Genomic DNA, 19,637 nt, shown 5'->3' with positions numbered 1-19,637 from the left:
AACCTCTCTAAACAAAACCTCTCTAACAAAACATTTCTAAACAAAAACTTTTCTAAACAAAACCTCTTTAAACAAAACCTCTCTAAACTTAACCTCGCTAAATAAAACTTCTCTAAACAAAACCTTTCTAAACAAAAACTTTTCTAAACAAAACATTTCTAAACAAAACATCTCTAAACAAAACATCTCTAAACAAAACCTCTTTAAGCAAAACCTCTCTAAACTAAACCTCGCTAAATAAAACTTCTCTAAACAAAACCTTTCTAAACAAAACCTCTGTAAACAAAACCTTTCTAAACAAAAACTTTTCTAAACAAAACCTTTCTAAACAAAACCTCTCTAAACAAAACCTCTCTAAACAAACACTTCTCTAAACAAAACCTCTCTAAACAAAACTTTTCTAAACAAAAACTTTTCTAAACAAAACCTTTCTAAACAAAACCTTTCTAAAAAAAACTTTCTAAACAAAACCTTTCTAAACAAAACCTCTCTAAACAAAACCTTGAACTTTTAGAGACATTTGCGATTTCAGCGTTTTGAGCAGTTCATGTTTTGGTGACCCACATCCCAGTAATTGGCCCGTCCCCTCCTCCCCCATCTTTAATGAAGTCACGGGACCAGCAAGATGTCAAAAGGGACTATGTCAATCGTGTTCATCACCGTGCATGTAAGAGATGTTTTTTTTTTCATTCAACTGGAACTAAAGTTTGTTTGAAGGCGTGAAAACAAGCTCACAAGTTGAGAAAGGAGGGGCTGGAGGACTGGAACAATTCTCTTGTTTCTTGATGGACTTGGATTAGCAAAATGATGCATGTCTGTAGAGAGACACACCGGCAGTGATTTTCCTCTTGCTTGCCCAGCTGGCGAGACAAGAACTAGAAAACAACCAGCACGCCGGTACCCACTAGAGAGACGCCCCTCATGTCGCGTCTAGAGTTCTCACGCTGAGCTGAGGGTCTGGCTATAAAACCAATCGAAGCACCAGCCCGAGGGTCGAGATCTGCAGAATCTGGACACAAGCCTGCGGGGAGTTCGTTATGTAAGCAGTAGCATGCATTTTTCTTGGCTCGAAACTGTTCATGTCCATATCGTGCAGGCTTTTTAGTCACTTGAAAATACAAGACCATAGAGTGCTTTGTCACTAGTTGACATGCTACGAATAAGAGTACATTAATTGCACGTTGGCTCAATAGTCAATTATATATATATATATATATATATATATATATATATATATATATATATATATATATATATATATATATATATATATATATATATATATATATATATATATATATATATAACATCTTGACAATCCAAGTGTTATGTGTTTGCCTCTAGAATGCTATTAAGCCATGGCTTACAGCTTTGGCTATTGATTGGGGTGCTACAGTCTTCAGCTCTCTCATGGAGCAGGGATGGCTTTATGTAAGTAAACTTTTGTCCTCATCAATTTACTGGCTATTGATGTAAAATATGTCAGAAATTCTGACATCTGACTAGTTAATGTTGACATGTACAACTGATGTTGACATGTACAACTGATGTTGACATGTACAACTGATGTTGACATGTGCAACTGATGTTGACATGTGCAACTGATGTTGACATGTGCAACTGATGTTGACATGTACAACTGATGTTGACATGTACAACTGATGTTGACATGTGCAACTGATGTTGACATGTGCAACTGATGTTGACATGTGCAACTGATGTTGACATGTACAACTGATGTTGACGTGTACAACTGATGTTGACATGTACAACTGATGTTGTTGTCCTGTACAGCAACACTGTGACGTCAGCCTACCGAGCATACGACCAAGCTAATCGAGCAGACACGACCAAAGATGGCGTCATCACGGAAGCTGAGTTGGCCAACAGTCTCTACAGACAGGCAGACGCTTACGGCAACAACGGTACGTCAACACTTTCTACCCAGATACCATGTTCTATCTGTCCCCAGATAACCGAGCACCATGTTCTATCTGTCCCCAGATAACAGGGCACCATGTTCTATCTGTCCCCAGATAACCGGGCACCATGTTCTATCTGTCCCCAGATAACCGAGCACCATGTTCTATCTGTCCCCAGATAACCGGGCACCATGTTCTATCTGTCCCCAGATAACCGGGCACCATGTTCTATCTGCCCCCAGATAACCGGGCACCATGTTCTATCTGTCCCCAGATAACCGGGCACCATGTTCTATCTGTCCCCAGATAACCGGGCACCATGTTCTATCTGTCCCCAGATAACCGGGCACCATGTTCTATCTGTCCCCAGATAACCGGGCACCATGTTCTATCTGTCCCCAGATAACCGGGCACCATGTTCTATCTGTCCCCAGATAACCGAGCACCATGTTCTATCTGTCCCCAGATAACCGAGCACCATGTTCTATCTGTCCCCAGATAACCGGGCACCATGTTCTATCTGTCCCCAGATAACCGGGCACCATGTTCTATCTGTCCCCAGATACCATGTTCTATCTGTCCCTAGATAACCGGGCACCATGTTCTATCTGTCCCCAGATAACCGGGCACCATGTTCTATCTGCCCCCAGATAACCGGGCACCATGTTCTATCTGTCCCCAGATAACCGGGCACCATGTTCTATCTGTCCCCAGATAACCGGGCACCATGTTCTATCTGTCCCCAGATAACCGGGCACCATGTTCTATCTGTCCCCAGATAACCGGGCACCATGTTCTATCTGTCCCCAGATAACCGGGCACCATGTTCTATCTGTCCCCAGATAACCGAGCACCATGTTCTATCTGTCCCCAGATAACCGAGCACCATGTTCTATCTGTCCCCAGATAACCGGGCACCATGTTCTATCTGTCCCCAGATAACCGGGCACCATGTTCTATCTGTCCCCAGATAACCGGGCACCATGTTCTATCTGTCCCCAGATACCATGTTCTATCTGTCCCTAGATAACCGGGCACCATGTTCTATCTGTCCCCAGATAACCGGGCACCATGTTCTATCTGCCCCCAGATAACAGGGCACCATGTTCTATCTGCCCCCAGATAACCGGGCGCCATGTTCTATCTGTCCCCAGATAACCGGGCACCATGTTCTATCTGTCCCCAGATAACCGAGCACCATGTTCTATCTGTCCCCAGATACCATGTTCTATCTGTCCCTAGATAACAGGGCACCATGTTCTATCTGTCCCCAGATAACCGGGCACCATGTTCTATCTGTCCCCAGATAACCGGGCACCATGTTCTATCTGTCCCCAGATAACCGGGCACCATGTTCTATCTGTCCCCAGATAACCGGGCACCATGTTCTATCTGTCCCCAGATAACCGGGCACCATGTTCTATCTGTCCCCAGATAACCGGGCACCATGGTCTATCTGTCCCCAGATAACCGGGCACCATGTTCTATCTGTCCCCAGATAACCGAGCACCATGTTCTATCTGCCCCCAGATAACAGGGCACCATGTTCTATCTGTCCCCAGATACCATGTTCTATCTGTCCCCAGATAACCGGGCACCATGTTCTATCTGTCCCCAGATAACCGGGCACCATGTTCTATCTGCCCCCAGATAACCGGGCACCATGTTATCTGTCCCCAGATAACCGGGCACCATGTTCTATCTGTCCCCAGATAACCGGGCACCATGTTCTATCTGTCCCCAGATAACCGGGCACCATGTTCTATCTGTCCCCAGATAACCGGGCACCATGTTCTATCTGTCCCCAGATAACCGGGCACCATGTTCTATCTGTCCCCAGATAACCGGGCACCATGTTCTATCTGTCCCCAGATAACCGGGCACCATGTTCTATCTGTCCCCAGATAACCGGGCACCATGTTCTATCTGTCCCCAGATAACCGGGCACCATGTTCTATCTGTCCCCAGATAACCGGGCATCTAGGGTGGAGTTTATCGACTACTACACCCAGATCTACAACGTCAGCTCCGAGCTAGCCGCCATCATGTTCGACTTGTTGAACGATCCCAGCAAGCCAGATGACGTCATCACTTCAAGCGATGTGTCCTTGACCTCTTTTTCTGGGAGAAGTACGTTTATTGCGTTGTTCTTTCAGATGCAGGGGATCAGAGTTTCTTCCAGGCATCTCTTCGGGGGGGCTTAGCCCCCCCCCCCCCCCCCGAAAATTTTTTACCGCCCCCCCACCCCCCGAACGAAATGAAATGTGTATAATTTATATAGAAAATATATACTTTTAACAGTGTCCGCCCCCCCCCCCCGAAGAAAGTCTACCGCCCCCCCCCCACCCCCCCGAAAATTCTAAGTGCCCCCCCCCCCCCCCGGAGAAAAAAGTCTGGAAGAAACACTGCAGGGGATACTAGCAGAAATGACGTGACACTTCAAGAAGGAAGTGGGGTGTAAGGACTTATGTGACAATCTATGACGATAGGAAATGTGCGCTACTGTGACTTTATTTTAGAGGCAGGGGCTGGCCTTTATCAAACGACTGAAGAAAAGGGGGGAGGGGTGGGGGGGAGGTAAAAATCGTCAGTTTTTTTTTTTTATGGTGTTTGTGTCATGGAATAAATGATTGACGTGGTGGTTAGAAACATACCATTTCTTGTATCTCTGTTCAACTGCTGACATAAATCATCGAATTATTCTAGTGTTAAAGATTTTAACGATGAACTGTCCTCCACAGAATACGCTACAGTTTCCGAGTTTCGAGAAGGCCTTGAAAAGGTGGGGTGTTACATAACACAGTGTGTCTGTGGTCGCCTTGGTGTGTTTAAAGTTTTAGATGCTGAATAGATATTTGGGCTGTCATTTGTTAATGGCGAAGTTTCGCGAGATTAAAAAAATTAAATTGACCATACCAAAAGCGTTTGGCTAAAAAAAGACATTTTACTTTTACCCAAAGAATTTTGACTTTAAAAAAAAGATATTTCATATACATCCAAAGTCTTAGGATAAAACATGTATCGACGTTAATTCAATCAAAATTTTTCGTTCATAGTGGATTCGTCGTTCGGCAGAAAAACTCTACTCCATCCTGATGATACCTCACATGTAAGTGTTGTAATTGTATTGATAGAACAAGACACACATGGTCAGGGATGTGATCGTGTTGTTCCTAAATGTTGACTGGCTGGTGTTAGAGAACATCAAGTTATATTTAACTTGGGCTCCGATATGTGTGTGTGAGCAGTGAGTGTGTATGTGTGTGTAAGTGTATGTAGACAGTTATGCAATCTTTGACAAGACGTGTACCTATTGGGTCAATGGAGATCAAGAATACAGCCCTAATAGTTTCTAATGTTATTATGTTGACAGTGAGTGATCCAGTGAGTCAGTGAGTCAGTGAGTCAGTGAGAGAATGTTTGTGTGTGTGTGTGTGTCTTTTTTTGCTTTTTGTTGTTGTTTGTTGTTGGGTTTTTTTGTTATTGTTTTTTTTTATGAACGAATGTATGTCATTAACTTCAATCATTTTATTTTCCCAAGAATCGACCCGAGAAACGAGCCAGAACTCAGGTACGGCACAATCCTTGAGAACATTGACGCCAACAAGGACGGCTATTTGACAGTTGCTGAACTGAGCGATGAGTTCAAGAGATTTTCGCCAACTCGTAAGTTGTTGTAGATGTCACAACTAAATTCTTGTAGAGATATGGCAATATTAGCTGCCCGTATAAAACTAAATTCTTGATGATATGATATATGTTCTCAATGGCAATACTAGCTGCCCTTATAAACTAAATTCTTGATGATATGATATGCTGATGTTCTCAATGGCAATACTAGCTGCCCGTATAAAACTAAATTCTTGTAGATATGATATGCTGATATTCTCACTGGCAGTACTAGCTGCCCGTATAAAACTAAATTCTTGATGATATGATATATGTTCTCAATGGCAATACTAGCTGCCCTTATAAACTAAATTCTTGATGATATGATATGCTGATGTTCTCAATGGCAATACTAGCTGCCCTTATAAAACTAAATTCTTGTAGATATGATATGCTGATATTCTCACTGGCAGTACTAGCTGCCCGTATAAAACTAAATTCTTGATGATATGATATATGTTCTCAATGGCAATACTAGCTGCCCTTATAAAACTAACAGATAAACATTTTGACATTGAAACCAGAGAGCATCAAGCGAAGAGACTGGACATTACGTAATACTCAGGGTTATGGAGCAGACCCTGCAATCGCTAGTCTGGTATTCGATTACTGGAATCGTGACGGGGATTCTGAATTGACGCTTCGTGACCTTCAACGTGTTGTTGAAGAAATGGATATCAATGGTAAGAAACTCAATGGACTATTTCAACAAATTAAATAGGGATAGACTTTAATGATAGAAGATGGATGGGCATGAATTATTTCAAACCAAGTTCTAGGTTCTGTAACAGCTTTACAAACAAATCCCTCGAATACGACACAGACGGTTAAAATAATAAGTTGTTCGAATTTAACCTACTAGAGTGCTAATGTCTTCCAATATTTCAGGTGATCAAAAAATTTCAAGTGAAGAATTTATCCGTTTTGTGGAAAGAGTAAGTTAACCTACAGTTTAAACTATTTTCTTATTTTAAATGCATTTGATAAATGGTCTCTGTCGCTTTTCGATTATCTCAATTTCAGCTTTGTGAATTATAAAATATATTTCTGTTTATTACCTTACTTCCTAAATATATATCTCGCTATTATTTATTTTGAAGCAAAGACCAGCTTTTTAAAAATACTTTGCTCCAGGATAGTGTACATTTGTTTAGTTTATTTATTTTATTTTATGTAATGCGCAAAAACCAACCTTTGCCTTTCATTTCTGAAATGTTTAAATGATTGTCGTTCTTGACAATATATCTTTGGATTAAGTAACTAGATTGATATCATATACAGGTATATATATATATATATATATATATATATATATATATATATATATATATATATCTGGAGGGAGTAAATGTATTTGCCGTCAAATTGCAGGGTTATAAACTTGGACGAAGAATGGTGGGAGTCCCCCTATCTGAGTCAATGGTTCAATGTCCAGAGCCTTGGTGGTGAGTTGACTTTCTGTCATTTAGAACTGTGTAGAGCTTATGGCCAGCATAGGCCACTTTGTAGAGCTTATGGCCAGCATGGGCCACTTGAATAGAGCTTATGGCCAGCATGGGCCACTTGAATACTTGTAGAGCTTATGACCAGCATGGGCCACTTTGTAGAGCTTATGGCCAGCATGGGCCACTTGAATAGAGCTTATGGCCAGCATGGGCCACTTGAATACTTGTAGAGCTTATGACCAGCATGGGCCACTTGAATACTTGTAGAGCTTATGGCCAGCATAGGCCACTTTGTAGAGCTTATGGCCAGCATGGGCCACTTGAATACTTGTAGAGCTTATGACCAGCATGGGCCACTTGAATACTTGTAGAGCTTATGGCCAGCATAGGCCACTTTGTAGAGCTTATGGCCAGCATGGGCCACTTGAATAGAGCTTATGGCCAGCATGGGCCACTTGAATACTTGTAGAGCTTATGACCAGCATGGGCCACTTGAATACTTGTAGAGCTTATGACCAGCATGGGCCACTTGAATACTTGTAGAGCTTATGGCCAGCATGGGCCACTTTGTAGAGCTTATGGCCAGCATGGGCCACTTGAATAGAGCTTATGGCCAGCATGGGCCACTTGAATACTTGTAGAGCTTATGACCAGCATGGGCCACTTGAATACTTGTAGAGCTTATGGCCAACATGGGCCACTTGAATACTTGTAGAGCTTATGGCAAGCATGGGCCACTTGAATACTTGTAGAGCTTATGACCAGCATGGGCCACTTGAATACTTGTAGAGCTTATGGCCAGCATGGGCCACTTGAATACTTGTAGAGCTTATGGCAAGCATGGGCCACTTGAATAGAGCTTATGGCCAACATGGGCCACTTTGTAGAGCTTATGGCCAGCATGGGCCACTTGAATACTTGTAGAGCTTATGGCCAACATGGGCCACTTGAATAGAGCTTATGACCAGCATGGGCCACTTGAATACTTGTAGAGCTTATGGCCAGCATGGGCCACTTGAATAGAGCTTATGGCCAACATGGGCCACTTTGTAGAGCTTATGGCCAGCATGGGCCACTTGAATAGAGCTTATGGCCAGCATGGGCCACTTGAATACTTGTAGGGCTTATGACCAGCATGGGCCACTTGAATACTTGTAGAGCTTATGGCCAGCATGGGCCACTTGAATACTTGTAGAGCTTATGGCCAGCATGGGCCACTTGAATACTTGTAGAGCTTATGGCCAGCATGGGCCACTTGAATACCTGTAGAGCTTATGGCCAACATGGGCCACTTGAATAGAGCTTATGGCCAGCATGGGCCACTTGAATAGAGCTTATGGCCAACATGGGCCACTTTGTAGAGCTTATGGCCAGCATGGGCCACTTGAATACTTGTAGAGCTTATGGCCAGCATGGGCCACTTGAATACTTGTAGAGCTTATGGCCAGCATGGGCCACTTGAATACTTGTAGAGCTTATGACCAACATGGGCCACTTGAATACTTGTAGAGCTTATGGCCAGCATGGGCCACTTGAATAGAGCTTATGACCAGCATGGGCCACTTGAATACTTGTAGAGCTTATGGCCAGCATGGGCCACTTGAATAGAGCTTATGGCCAGCATGGGCCACTTGAATACTTGTAGAGCTTATGGCCAGCATGGGCCACTTGAATACTTGTAGAGCTTATGGCCAGCATGGGCCACTTGAATACTTGTAGAGCTTATGGCCAACATGGGCCACTTTGTAGAGCTTATGGCCAGCATGGGCCACTTGAATACTTGTAGAGCTTATGGCCAGCATGGGCCACTTGAATACTTGTAGAGCTTATGGCCAACATGGGCCACTTGAATACTTGTAGAGCTTATGGCCAGCATGGGCCACTTGAATAGAGCTTATGACCAGCATGGGCCACTTGAATACTTGTAGAGCTTATGGCCAGCATGGGCCACTTGAATAGAGCTTATGGCCAGCATGGGCCACTTGAATACTTGTAGAGCTTATGACCAGCATGGGCCACTTGAATACTTGTAGAGCTTATGGCCAGCATGGGCCACTTGAATACTTGTAGAGCTTATGGCAAGCATGGGCCACTTGAATAGAGCTTATGGCCAACATGGGCCACTTTGTAGAGCTTATGGCCAGCATGGGCCACTTGAATACTTGTAGAGCTTATGGCCAGCATGGGCCACTTGAATACTTGTAGAGCTTATGGCCAACATGGGCCACTTGAATACTTGTAGAGCTTATGACAAGCATGGGCCACTTGAATAGAGCTTATGACCAGCATGGGCCACTTGAATACTTGTAGAGCTTATGGCCAGCATGGGCCACTTGAATAGAGCTTATGGCCAGCATGGGCCACTTGAATACTTGTAGAGCTTATGGCCAACATGGGCCACTTGAATAGAGCTTATGACCAGCATGGGCCACTTGAATACTTGTAGAGCTTATGGCCAGCATGGGCCACTTGAATAGAGCTTATGGCCAGCATGGGCCACTTGAATACTTGTAGAGCTTATGGCCAACATGGGCCACTTGAATACTTGTAGAGCTTATGGCCAGCATGGGCCACTTGAATACTTGTAGAGCTTATGGCCAACATGGGCCACTTGAATAGAGCTTATGACCAGCATGGGCCACTTGAATACTTGTAGAGCTTATGACAAGCATGGGCCACTTGAATACTTGTAGAGCTTATGGCCAACATGGGCCACTTGAATAGAGCTTATGGCCAGCATGGGCCACTTGAATACTTGTAGAGCTTATGGCCAACATGGGCCACTTGAATAGAGCTTATGGCCAGCATGGGCCACTTGAATACTTGTAGAGCTTATGGCCAACATGGGCCACTTGAATACTTGTAGAGCTTATGGCAAGCATGGGCCACTTGAATAGAGCTTATGGCCAACATGGGCCACTTGAATACTTGTAGAGCTTATGGCAAGCATGGGCCACTTGAATAGAGCTTATGGCCAACATGGGCCACTTGAATACTTGTAGAGCTTATGGCCAACATGGGCCACTTGAATAGAGCTTATGGCCAGCATGGGCCACTTGAATATTTGTAGAGCTTATGGCCAACATGGGCCACTTGAATACTTGTAGAGCTTATGGCAAGCATGGGCCACTTGAATAGAGCTTATGGCCAACATGGGCCACTTGAATACTTGTAGAGCTTATGGCAAGCATGGGCCACTTGAATAGAGCTTATGGCCAACATGGGCCACTTGAATATTTGTAGAGCTTATGGCAAGCATGGGCCACTTGAATAGAGCTTATGGCCAGCATGGGCCACTTGAATACTTGTAACGAGCAAGCGATGACCATTGCAGGTCCAGCATGGGGTGGACGCCTGCTATAGATGCCACACGAGCTGCCATGGATTTCGATGACGACTTTGATGGGTGGATCACAAGCGCCGATCTGAGGCGGTGGCTCCACGTGTTTGATGACGACAGTAAGACATATGTTATGGTGACGTCATTAAGTAACATGTTGTGGTGACGTCGTTAAGACACTTGTTCTGATGACGTCATTATCATTAAATTAAGACGCTTGTTATGTTGACGACAGTAAGGCAATTGTTATGGTGAGTCAGTTAGACACTTGTTGTGGTGAAGTCATTAAAACACTTGATATGGTGACGTCATTAAGACACTTGTTATGGTGACGTGAGTAAGACACTTGTTTAATGACGTGAGTAAGAAACGAAATGATTTTTGTGCAGACGACGGCTCAGTGAACAGACGAGAACACAACAAGTTCCACACACATCGTTACGGCGTCAACTCTTCTACTGCATCCGCCATGTTTGATTTAGCTGACGTCAACGCAGACGATAAACTAGACGACCGTGACTGGGAGTTCCACTTTAAAGGTGAGATGAGCGACCTAAGATTTGAGTTGGTGCACATAATAATGACGGGAAAATTATACGGATATGCCTGGTAGTGTAGCCTTGTGTTAGTTGCTTCAATACATTATTGTTATTCACTAGTTCCAATCCTTGTTAACTAAAGCTCTATACATGATGTCCTCTAGGTGATTTTTCCCTAAGTTTCTGTGATGTTAAACGTAGCATTCAGGACCTGGCAAGGGTGGCCGAGAAACAACAAGGGATACGTCAGGTATGGGATGTTTGTATAGGCTCAATTGTTAACGCTTTATGTATGGGATATTTGTATAGGCTCATTTATTAAAGCTTTAGTTATGGGATGTTTGTATAGGCTCATTTATTAAAGCTTTAGTTATGGGATGTTTGTATAGGCTCAATTGTTAACGCTTTAGGTATGGCATATTTGTACATATTTATTAAGTAAAGCTTTTGCTATGAGATATTTATACACTTTCATTTGTAAAAGCTTTAGAAACAGTATATTCATTCAGGTTCATTTATTGAAGCTTTACTTTTAAGATATTTTAACGGATTTATTTATTAAAGCAGAGAGTTAAAAATAAACTTTTTTTCAAATGTGATTGATCATCATCTTTTAGTGACCAAGAGGCATTTGACATTTGAAGTAGAGTTCGTTTGTTGCAATGAATTAGGCATGTAAGCGGAAAGTGTTATGGGCATAATGCCCAGCCGCATCAGTTTCCCTGAGTCATGTACCCAGCATGGTTGGACTCAGGGATGCCCTACAGACTCGAGCCCGACTCGAGACTTTCGGGCTAGCAGACGCAAGCTCTACCATTCAACCACGCTGTTCTTAAAGTTTGAATAATTAATGAGTTTTTTTTTTAATTAAAAGAGAATATTTTCCATGAATGTTTGCACCTCTCTTTTACTATCAATGTTTTTTGCATTATGTCTAAGTATTGAAGCTACTTTAGTAGATGTGGGCATTGGCTTGCTTTGCGTTACTGAAAAGATATACGATAAAATAGGAACTGGTTAATGGATGCTTACATTTGTCCATTTTCCCTACAGGGAAAAGAAATGCGAGAAAATATGAAGAGACAGCTTCAGGAGGAGTTGAGCTGGTTCCTTGAGAAACAGCCAAGACAGCGGGCAGGCTGGCCCGGTACACAAGAGCGTCAGGTTCGCTGTAAGACGAGACTGGTCTGCTACGTAGGGGAATACACCCAGGACTGGTGGCGCCCTGAAGCCACCTTGTGGTGGAAGGTCGATTTGAGGGAGGACAACCGCCCATTGCAAGCATCTCTGAGTGAGCCCCGTCAGCCGCCCCCAGCCAACTTCCGGCAGAGTGCCCTAACCACAGATCAAGGCGTGTTGCCTCCAATAGCGCGAGTAGGTCTGCCAATGATTCCAGATGCCGACATACCGTTCCCACAACCCCAATGGCCAATGTATGACATGGGCAACTTTGGACATATGAGCGGAATGAGCCCGTTTACTCCATATAAAAGATCAGCGGATGAAAAACTTAGGATGAAAAATTCACAAACTAATGCACCTATTGGCAGTAACAAAGAATATTTTAGCGATTATCACCGTTTATTCAACACTTACGAACCAGATCAACAAACACCCAATCGTAACGCAGACATCAAAGAAGAAAATGTCTACCAAAACCTTCCCGACCAAACTATAGAATCCACAGTTGAGGAAGACACTGACTCTCAACAAAACAAACAAATCAACAGTAATCTTCAACGATCATTTAGTAGCGACAACAGTGAAGCGTCTAAAATGGCGGTGAACAAAGAGGAAAAGAAAAACACTCCGAACCAAGAGGAATTTGTGTCTCTCCCCCCACCCCTCACTCTTTTGGGGTATCCAGTGTTTGTTGGAGTTGATCCTTGGTTATTAAATGGGCCACCGAACTGGGGGATGCTGGGTAGAAAAAAACGAGAAAGCCAAGACGACAAGAAAAAGAATGAAGAGATAAGAGAGGCGTCTGGAGAAAAGAAAGAACGAACTGGCGAAAACTACGCTGGTGTTGACAACAGCACTGACAGTCTGGCTGATTTCATGGCCTGGGCGGGCCCAAGTCTTCTCATGGCTGCTTCATCACCAGGCTTCGGGGTCGCTCCCTGGGACTTGTGGATGGCTATGGCATTAGACAGTGCTATGTGGGAGGCCATGCAGTTTGATGACTGGACAAATTCAACAGACAACGATACACGCTCTAACAGGACAGGCGCTGGAGAGAGAGAATCGTGGAAAAACCTGATGGACTGGATGAACGACAATGATGGCCAGGATGAGAGCCAGGAGAGTGAAGAGGAGGGAGCAACAGAGGAAGATTTCACCCAGTCTGCTGGTGGAGAGAGTCGAGGCAAACGATTCATCCAAGGATACGAAAACTTCTTCCATAAGTTACCTTTCTGGGCGAGCAGGTCGTCAAGCTACTGGCCTTCTGAGGGATTTTTCAACGATTGGAGAGGCCGTAGTGCATTCTCATCACCTTGGAACAGGTTTTGGCAGTTTGGAGATGCTAGCTGGAATTACCCTCTCAATCGCTTGAGGTGGTTTTCAAGAATAAAGAGGAGCGCTGAGAATGCACAGGGTGAGGTAACAGACGGTGACGCAGAGCGGGATCAGCGAAGTAAAACTACAGACAATGCCCGAAATGATTTTTTCTTTGACAAATGGAAATCCGAGGATGAAGATTTGCAAAACGGGCAAGGTGTACGTGGGGACAACAAGGACAGCGTATGGAGGAGCGCGAGCTCGAATAAATACGGCTCAGAGAGTGACTGGGAGCATAAGTTAGATGCGGGTTCCAGCCAGTGGAACATGGGGGCCAAAGAAAAGTTCGGATCTCACAGCTGGTCCAATGGAAGAATGTCGACATCTTTTCAACGTGGTGACAGCGATTGGTTGGGAAACGTACAGCCAACGGGTAAATGGAATCAACCTTATTTCCCAGACAGGATGCCAGAAGGTGGTCAACAAATGCCATCTGCTGGGAATAGATATAACATGCCACAAAACTTTGGGAGAAATTTTATACCCACACCTATGGTCTCGCCATTGATTTCTCAAAAACAAGCAGATTGGCCTAGTTGGTATAGTAACATAGACCAGCCTTTTAACTATAACCCAAACACTTTGAACCGATGGTTCAACTTCCCAGGTCAATATTTCAATCAGGCCACCATGGAAGTTGGCCCTGAAAAGTTACCTACACCAAGACTGAATTCACCGTTTGATGAGTTGATGCCGTTTTGGGCTGAAAGGTTTATTAGGGGAACTCTACCACTGAGACGCTCCGAGGACAAAGATGACACCTTAAGTGGCAAAAGTGACGCAGGTCAAGAAACAGAAGCCAATGATCAAACACTGATAAGGAAGAAAAGATGGGAATTCGCTAACTTTTACAATCAGTTTTTGCCCAGAACTGATTATTTCAGCTGGTTGTACCATTTAGTCCCCTGGTGCCAGAGATATTGGAACAGTGCTAGGTTCGGGCGCTCGGCTCCTGACAGCACTGAAGAAAATGTTGACAAGAGAAGCACGCTGAACGACCAGGACAAAGAGAAAAGATGGGACAGCACTGAAGACAATGTTGACAAGAGGAGCACGCTGAACGACAATGACAAAGAGAAAAGATGGGACCATGGCGCTTACTCATACAACTGGATGGCGATGTCGTCCGTCTGCCCTAGAGTCTGGAGTTTTGTACAAACCAACAACATTCCATTGAACGGCTATCCTGGCAGAAACCAATACTTTCCCTATCAACAGTTTCGACAGAAGAGAGATGCTCATCAGACGACTAAAGAAACGTTGGATGAAACCAAGTTGAAACGTTGGAATTCCAACGATGCCGACTGTGAGGAATGGCAGTACGTCACATCCGCTTGGACACCGTGGCAAGGTTTAAACATGCTTCGTTCTGCTAGAGGCGCCACTCACTTGGAGGGTAACAAGCTTGACGATCCTCTGCAGAACGCTCGAAATACCAGGGCTGTTCGATGCAAATCTTGGCATCGGAAAGATTACAATCAAAATATTTTTGGAGCTAATCAACAGTGGACTGATAGTCAGCCAAGTAGGGCCTTCAACCGGTTTAAAAGATCAAGCACGAACAGTGACAACACTGAGGGGACTGGTGAAGGCGGGGATCGCATTAAGCGCTTTGAGACATGGAGTGGCGTCTCGCCATTTTGGCACCCCGGTAGGTCGCTAGGTGGACAATGGTGGAATTCCAATCAATTCAACTTGCCGCTGTTCAACAACAAATGGATGTACCAAGGATTTGGCGGTAACAAATGGAACAATTTTGGTTGGGACTACTTGAGGTCATCAAGGGAGGTTGAGCAAGAAGGTTTGTCGAATGAAGATCTACAAAGGCCTAAAAGAAACGCCCAAGAAGATTTTAAAATAGCGAACGACGGCGCGGACGAGTCTGCTAGCGAGACTAGAGAAAAGCGAATGATGGGTCCGTGGGTTGGTAGTGACAGGTACGGTTGGCTAAATCAGTTCTCGTCGGCAAGCAACCCATACCAGTGGTGGGCCACTGATTGGTGGAGCCAGTGGAACCCTTACAGATTTGCAAGAGAAACGGAAGAGGGCGATGATGACAAAAATACTTCAAGAAATAAACGTTGGCTGTATACTGGACAAAATTATTTGAACGTTCAGCCTTGGTGGCTGAACTATATGAAATCGTGGCCAGGTTTGTTGTGGCATGGATCTTCAAGGTTCCAGAGAGATGCGGAGCAGAAGGAAGAAAGTACCGGCGAGTTCGTCAAAAGAGTGATAAAAAATGTTGCCACTAGCGGATGGTACGCCAATGATCCTACATCAGAGTGGACAAACGAGCCACGGTCCGCTTACTCCAGCCCCTGGACATTAGGCGACACTCCAGTCAGACTTCCTAGAGACACAGCGTCGGCACAGGAGACGACCAAGCGTTATGCAGAGGGAAGGGGCGGGCTGATGTGGCAAAGGGGTGAGAATTTCCCTTGGTCAAACTCTAATTGGGATTTTCAAGCCAATTACGACTCAAGGTACAGACCATACAATTGGCCTTGGACTAATGCACTACCCGGATATCCACAATGGAGTCAAGGGCAACAAACCTCCTGGGGTAACTACCGATCATCTCGTGCCGCTGGCCAGCCAAATGTAGCGGAGGGAAATAAGCAGGAACAGCTGTTGGACAAGAACAAAAGGTGGAGCGGTTTCGATTATCCAAACTTTAATTCCATGTATTTTCCAGAGTTCTCTTTTGATAACAACTTCAATAACTTGAACTACAACTACAGAAGCCCATGGGACTTAACGAGGTATCTCAGAAACACAGAGACCGCTGATAAATCAAGTGAGGGCAGGAGCAAACGATGGCTCAACTACGGCCTGAATCCATGGCAGATGCCTCCGTTTTATTGGCAGAATAGTTTAGCCTGGATTAACAACCCGTGGAACTGGATGCGCTTTACGCGAAATGTGAAAGAAGATGGAAGCACAAAAGATGAACGATTTAGACGTGACGCTCAGGATGTTGAGAGAGAGAAACGTTTCGACAACTACAATTGGCCGCTCTGGACTTCACCTTTTTACTCTGACTATATGGCAGCTAGCAACCCTTACTATCGATGGAACTATGATAATGTGTTTAGGTACCCGAGAAAAGTACAGGAGGACTCACACGATTCTGGTAGAGAAAAGCGTAATGCAATAGATGCTCCAGAGGAAGGTGACAGAAATAAGCGTTGGCAAGAGTGGTACTCGAACCCACAATGGTCCACTTATCGACCTTGGAGTCGTTACAGGTGGATGAGCGATTATAGCAAAGAAGGGGATATGTGGAACTTCATGCGATACACGAGAAACTCTGGGGAACCTAGCGAAACGGAGAGACAGAAACGTCAATTGGGTGATCAGTTGAAGGAGAAAAGATGGTCTAATCCATGGAACCAAATGAATTTCCCGTGGTATTTGGGTAGGAACGCGATGTCATTCCCTTATTCTTATTCCAACTTTTGGGAAGATGGCCGATGGTATCACGATAACAGGTTTTTGAGAAATGCTGATGGAGAAACTGAAGAGGCAAATGTAAGAAGCAAACGATGGCAAGGTTGGGACTTTCCACCATATGCAGGGTGGAATCAAAGAGCAGCTAATTTCAATAACTTTATGACTTTCGGGTATCCAGGGATAAATACTTACCAAAACCCATATTTTTTTCACAAGTTTTTTACTAAAAGGGAAAACCCAACGTTTACAAAGTCTGAAAACGAAGAAACAAGTACAGAGCGTACAAAACGATGGCAGCCCTTTCCAGGTTTTAGCTGGTTGCCGAATATGGCCAGTGGTAATCCTTCATTTGGATATCCTCAAGGCTGGTGGAATCCTAGCGTGTACCCAATGGTTCAGTATTATATGAACAGGTTTCAGCGACAGGCTCAACGTGAAAACAACGAACAGAGCGAGAGTAGGAGAGAGCGTGATACAGAAGGCGCATTGAAAAATAAACGCTGGCTTGTTGGTGAAAATTATCTCAGTGGCGCTTGGGATGATGATCAAAGCTTCAGCCCTTGGTCCCACAGTAACTGGAGTCCATGGTGGATGGACTACTGGAACTCAGCTAGATTTGCCAGAAAAACTGAAGAAAACAATCAGCGAAATAAACGCGACACCGAAAAACGTCTATTAAATAAAAGATGGAATACTTTTCTTCCACTAGCAGATAAAAATCGAATGACAATGAATGCGCTCCCCTTGAATTTTCCCGGTCGCTCCAGTTTTCCTCCAGCTAGATATAACCTGTGGAGTAGCTTTGACAACTTTCCATCTCTCTATTCTTTAATCAATCAACGCCAACAATACACGTATCCAATGGTAACTAACAGACGCTGGTCGCCCTATGAGACGTACCGTCCACTGGGCCGTCCAAGTTTCCTGCAGCCATGGGAGCAGTGGTGGAATGTGTACAGCAGACGATCGACCAGAGAAACCAGTGCAGGAGGTGAGGATAATGCTCGCACTAGACGTCAGCCCGGGGACGTGATGCAATATTGGCTGCCACAGCTAGCCAGCCCGCGCTTACCCTGGCCTGGCTGGACCGACGCACCGGCTATGTTTTCTAATGCTTGGCGTCACTGGTCACCGTGGTCTAACATCAGCCCACCGTGGTCCCAGTGGTCTAACATCAGCCCACTGAGGTCACCGTGGTCTAACATCAGCCCACCGTGGTCCCAGTGGTCTAACATCAGCCCACTGAGATACCCAAGAAACTCACAGGCAAAGAGCGATGTCGCTGCTGATCAGACTCACAGTGTCGGTGATGCCCCAGTTGATACATCCAGACAAAAGCGATGGGTGGAATCCAGTGGATATCCCAGATGGATGGAATTCAGTGGATATCCCAGATTCTATCAAAATATGGTTCAAGATCGGAGTAATGGAATATTTCAAAGGCCATTTTTTTCAACTGATCTTTCAAGACTCTCGAATGTATGGAATGCTGTTCGGCCTATGGACTACATGAGGTTCTATTCTACGCCTCTTAATCCTATGAGATTATCCAGGTTTTCTCAAAGCTCTAGAGCTAAAAGAGACACAAAAGACGGGGATGTACGCTCTAAGAGATACGGTTGGTCGGATAACAGGTTTGATCTGATGAATCCATGGATGCAGCAGTGGTGGCGCCCCAGAACTCTATCCACAATGTATGACTCCTTCAATCCATGGAACCAAGGATACCAACTCTCTTACAGTAAAAGAGGTGTGGACAATACGGAAACAGGCCAGGGAGGGAGAAGTAAAAGATGGTGGCGAAACGATAATTTTGGAGGGTTGTGGAATCTACAACATATGGCAAAGAACACTATGGGTCCTATGAGTCCTTGGTATATGGGTTGGTGGAACAATCTATATCCATCTTACCAGTGGATCCCAATATTCAACTCTCAGAATAAACGCGAGGAAAACACGACAAAAGAAAGGCGCTGGTCAGCCGCCCAGCCCTATCTTTGGAGTCCTTATTCAAACCTTTTTGACAACACCCGCTACAGTTTAGGCAGTAATTACATCAGCACTTTTCCTAATAACGTTCTTGCTAAGAGTTCTTTTCAATGGAGTCCAAGAAATCCGTGGCAATACTGGCCACGAAAACGTCGCAGCAGTGATAAAACAGAAGATGAGAACCAGGAGGTCCTTCAAGCAAAGAGGTGGGTCGGCAGGAATTATCAGTTCCCAATGATAAGTGGCATGGGGAGGAGTTCATGGAATAAACCGGATCTTTCATATTGGAACCAATGGCCCTCCAACCAACCTTGGAACCAATGGCCCTCCAACCAACCTTGGAACCAATGGCCCTCCAACCAACCTTGGAACCAATGGCCCTCAAACCAACCTTGGAACCAATGGCCCTCAAACCAACCTTGGAACCAATGGCCCTCAAATTAACGCTGAAGCCTCTAGCCTCTACCCAAACCACTTCACTTTTGTTGAAATGCATGTGATGATTAGAAAAAAATTACAACAAAAGATTGTATCTCTAACAGTTGACTTTTTTAAAATTCTATTTTAGTTAAGTACATAGATAAAAAGAACAAAATGTAGGAGACAATCAACTTTTTAAGACCCGAAAATAAACCCATACCCTCACTTGCTTTTTCTGTTTATAAGTTTTCAAAATATGTTTTGGCCAAGATAAAAACAAAATATACCTAGTAAAATA

The 19,637-nt window shown here is 44.4% G+C and overlaps 1 protein-coding gene across 1 annotated transcript; it reads left to right on the top strand.

Moving 5' to 3' along the window:
- Positions 1-987: 987 nt before the first annotated feature.
- Positions 988-19,567, top strand: LOC131945249 (uncharacterized). The gene is made up of 14 exons (XM_059306303.1): positions 988-1,039; positions 1,345-1,431; positions 1,795-1,925; positions 3,891-4,052; positions 4,664-4,704; positions 4,979-5,031; positions 5,464-5,588; positions 6,116-6,274; positions 6,480-6,526; positions 6,963-7,036; positions 10,371-10,495; positions 10,766-10,915; positions 11,080-11,165; positions 11,969-19,567. The coding sequence occupies exons 2-14, from the start codon at positions 1,346-1,348 to the stop codon at positions 19,361-19,363; spliced, it is 8,634 nt and encodes a 2,877-aa protein (XP_059162286.1). The 5' UTR covers positions 988-1,039; position 1,345; the 3' UTR covers positions 19,364-19,567.
- Positions 19,568-19,637: the final 70 nt, after the last annotated feature.

Source organism: Physella acuta, unplaced genomic scaffold, assembly GCF_028476545.2.
Source record: "Physella acuta isolate Inbredline_101_S28 unplaced genomic scaffold, ASM2847654v3 ptg000049l, whole genome shotgun sequence".
NCBI classification, from domain to species: domain Eukaryota; kingdom Metazoa; phylum Mollusca; class Gastropoda; family Physidae; genus Physella; species Physella acuta.
This window is presented reverse-complemented; position numbering and strand designations above follow the sequence as displayed.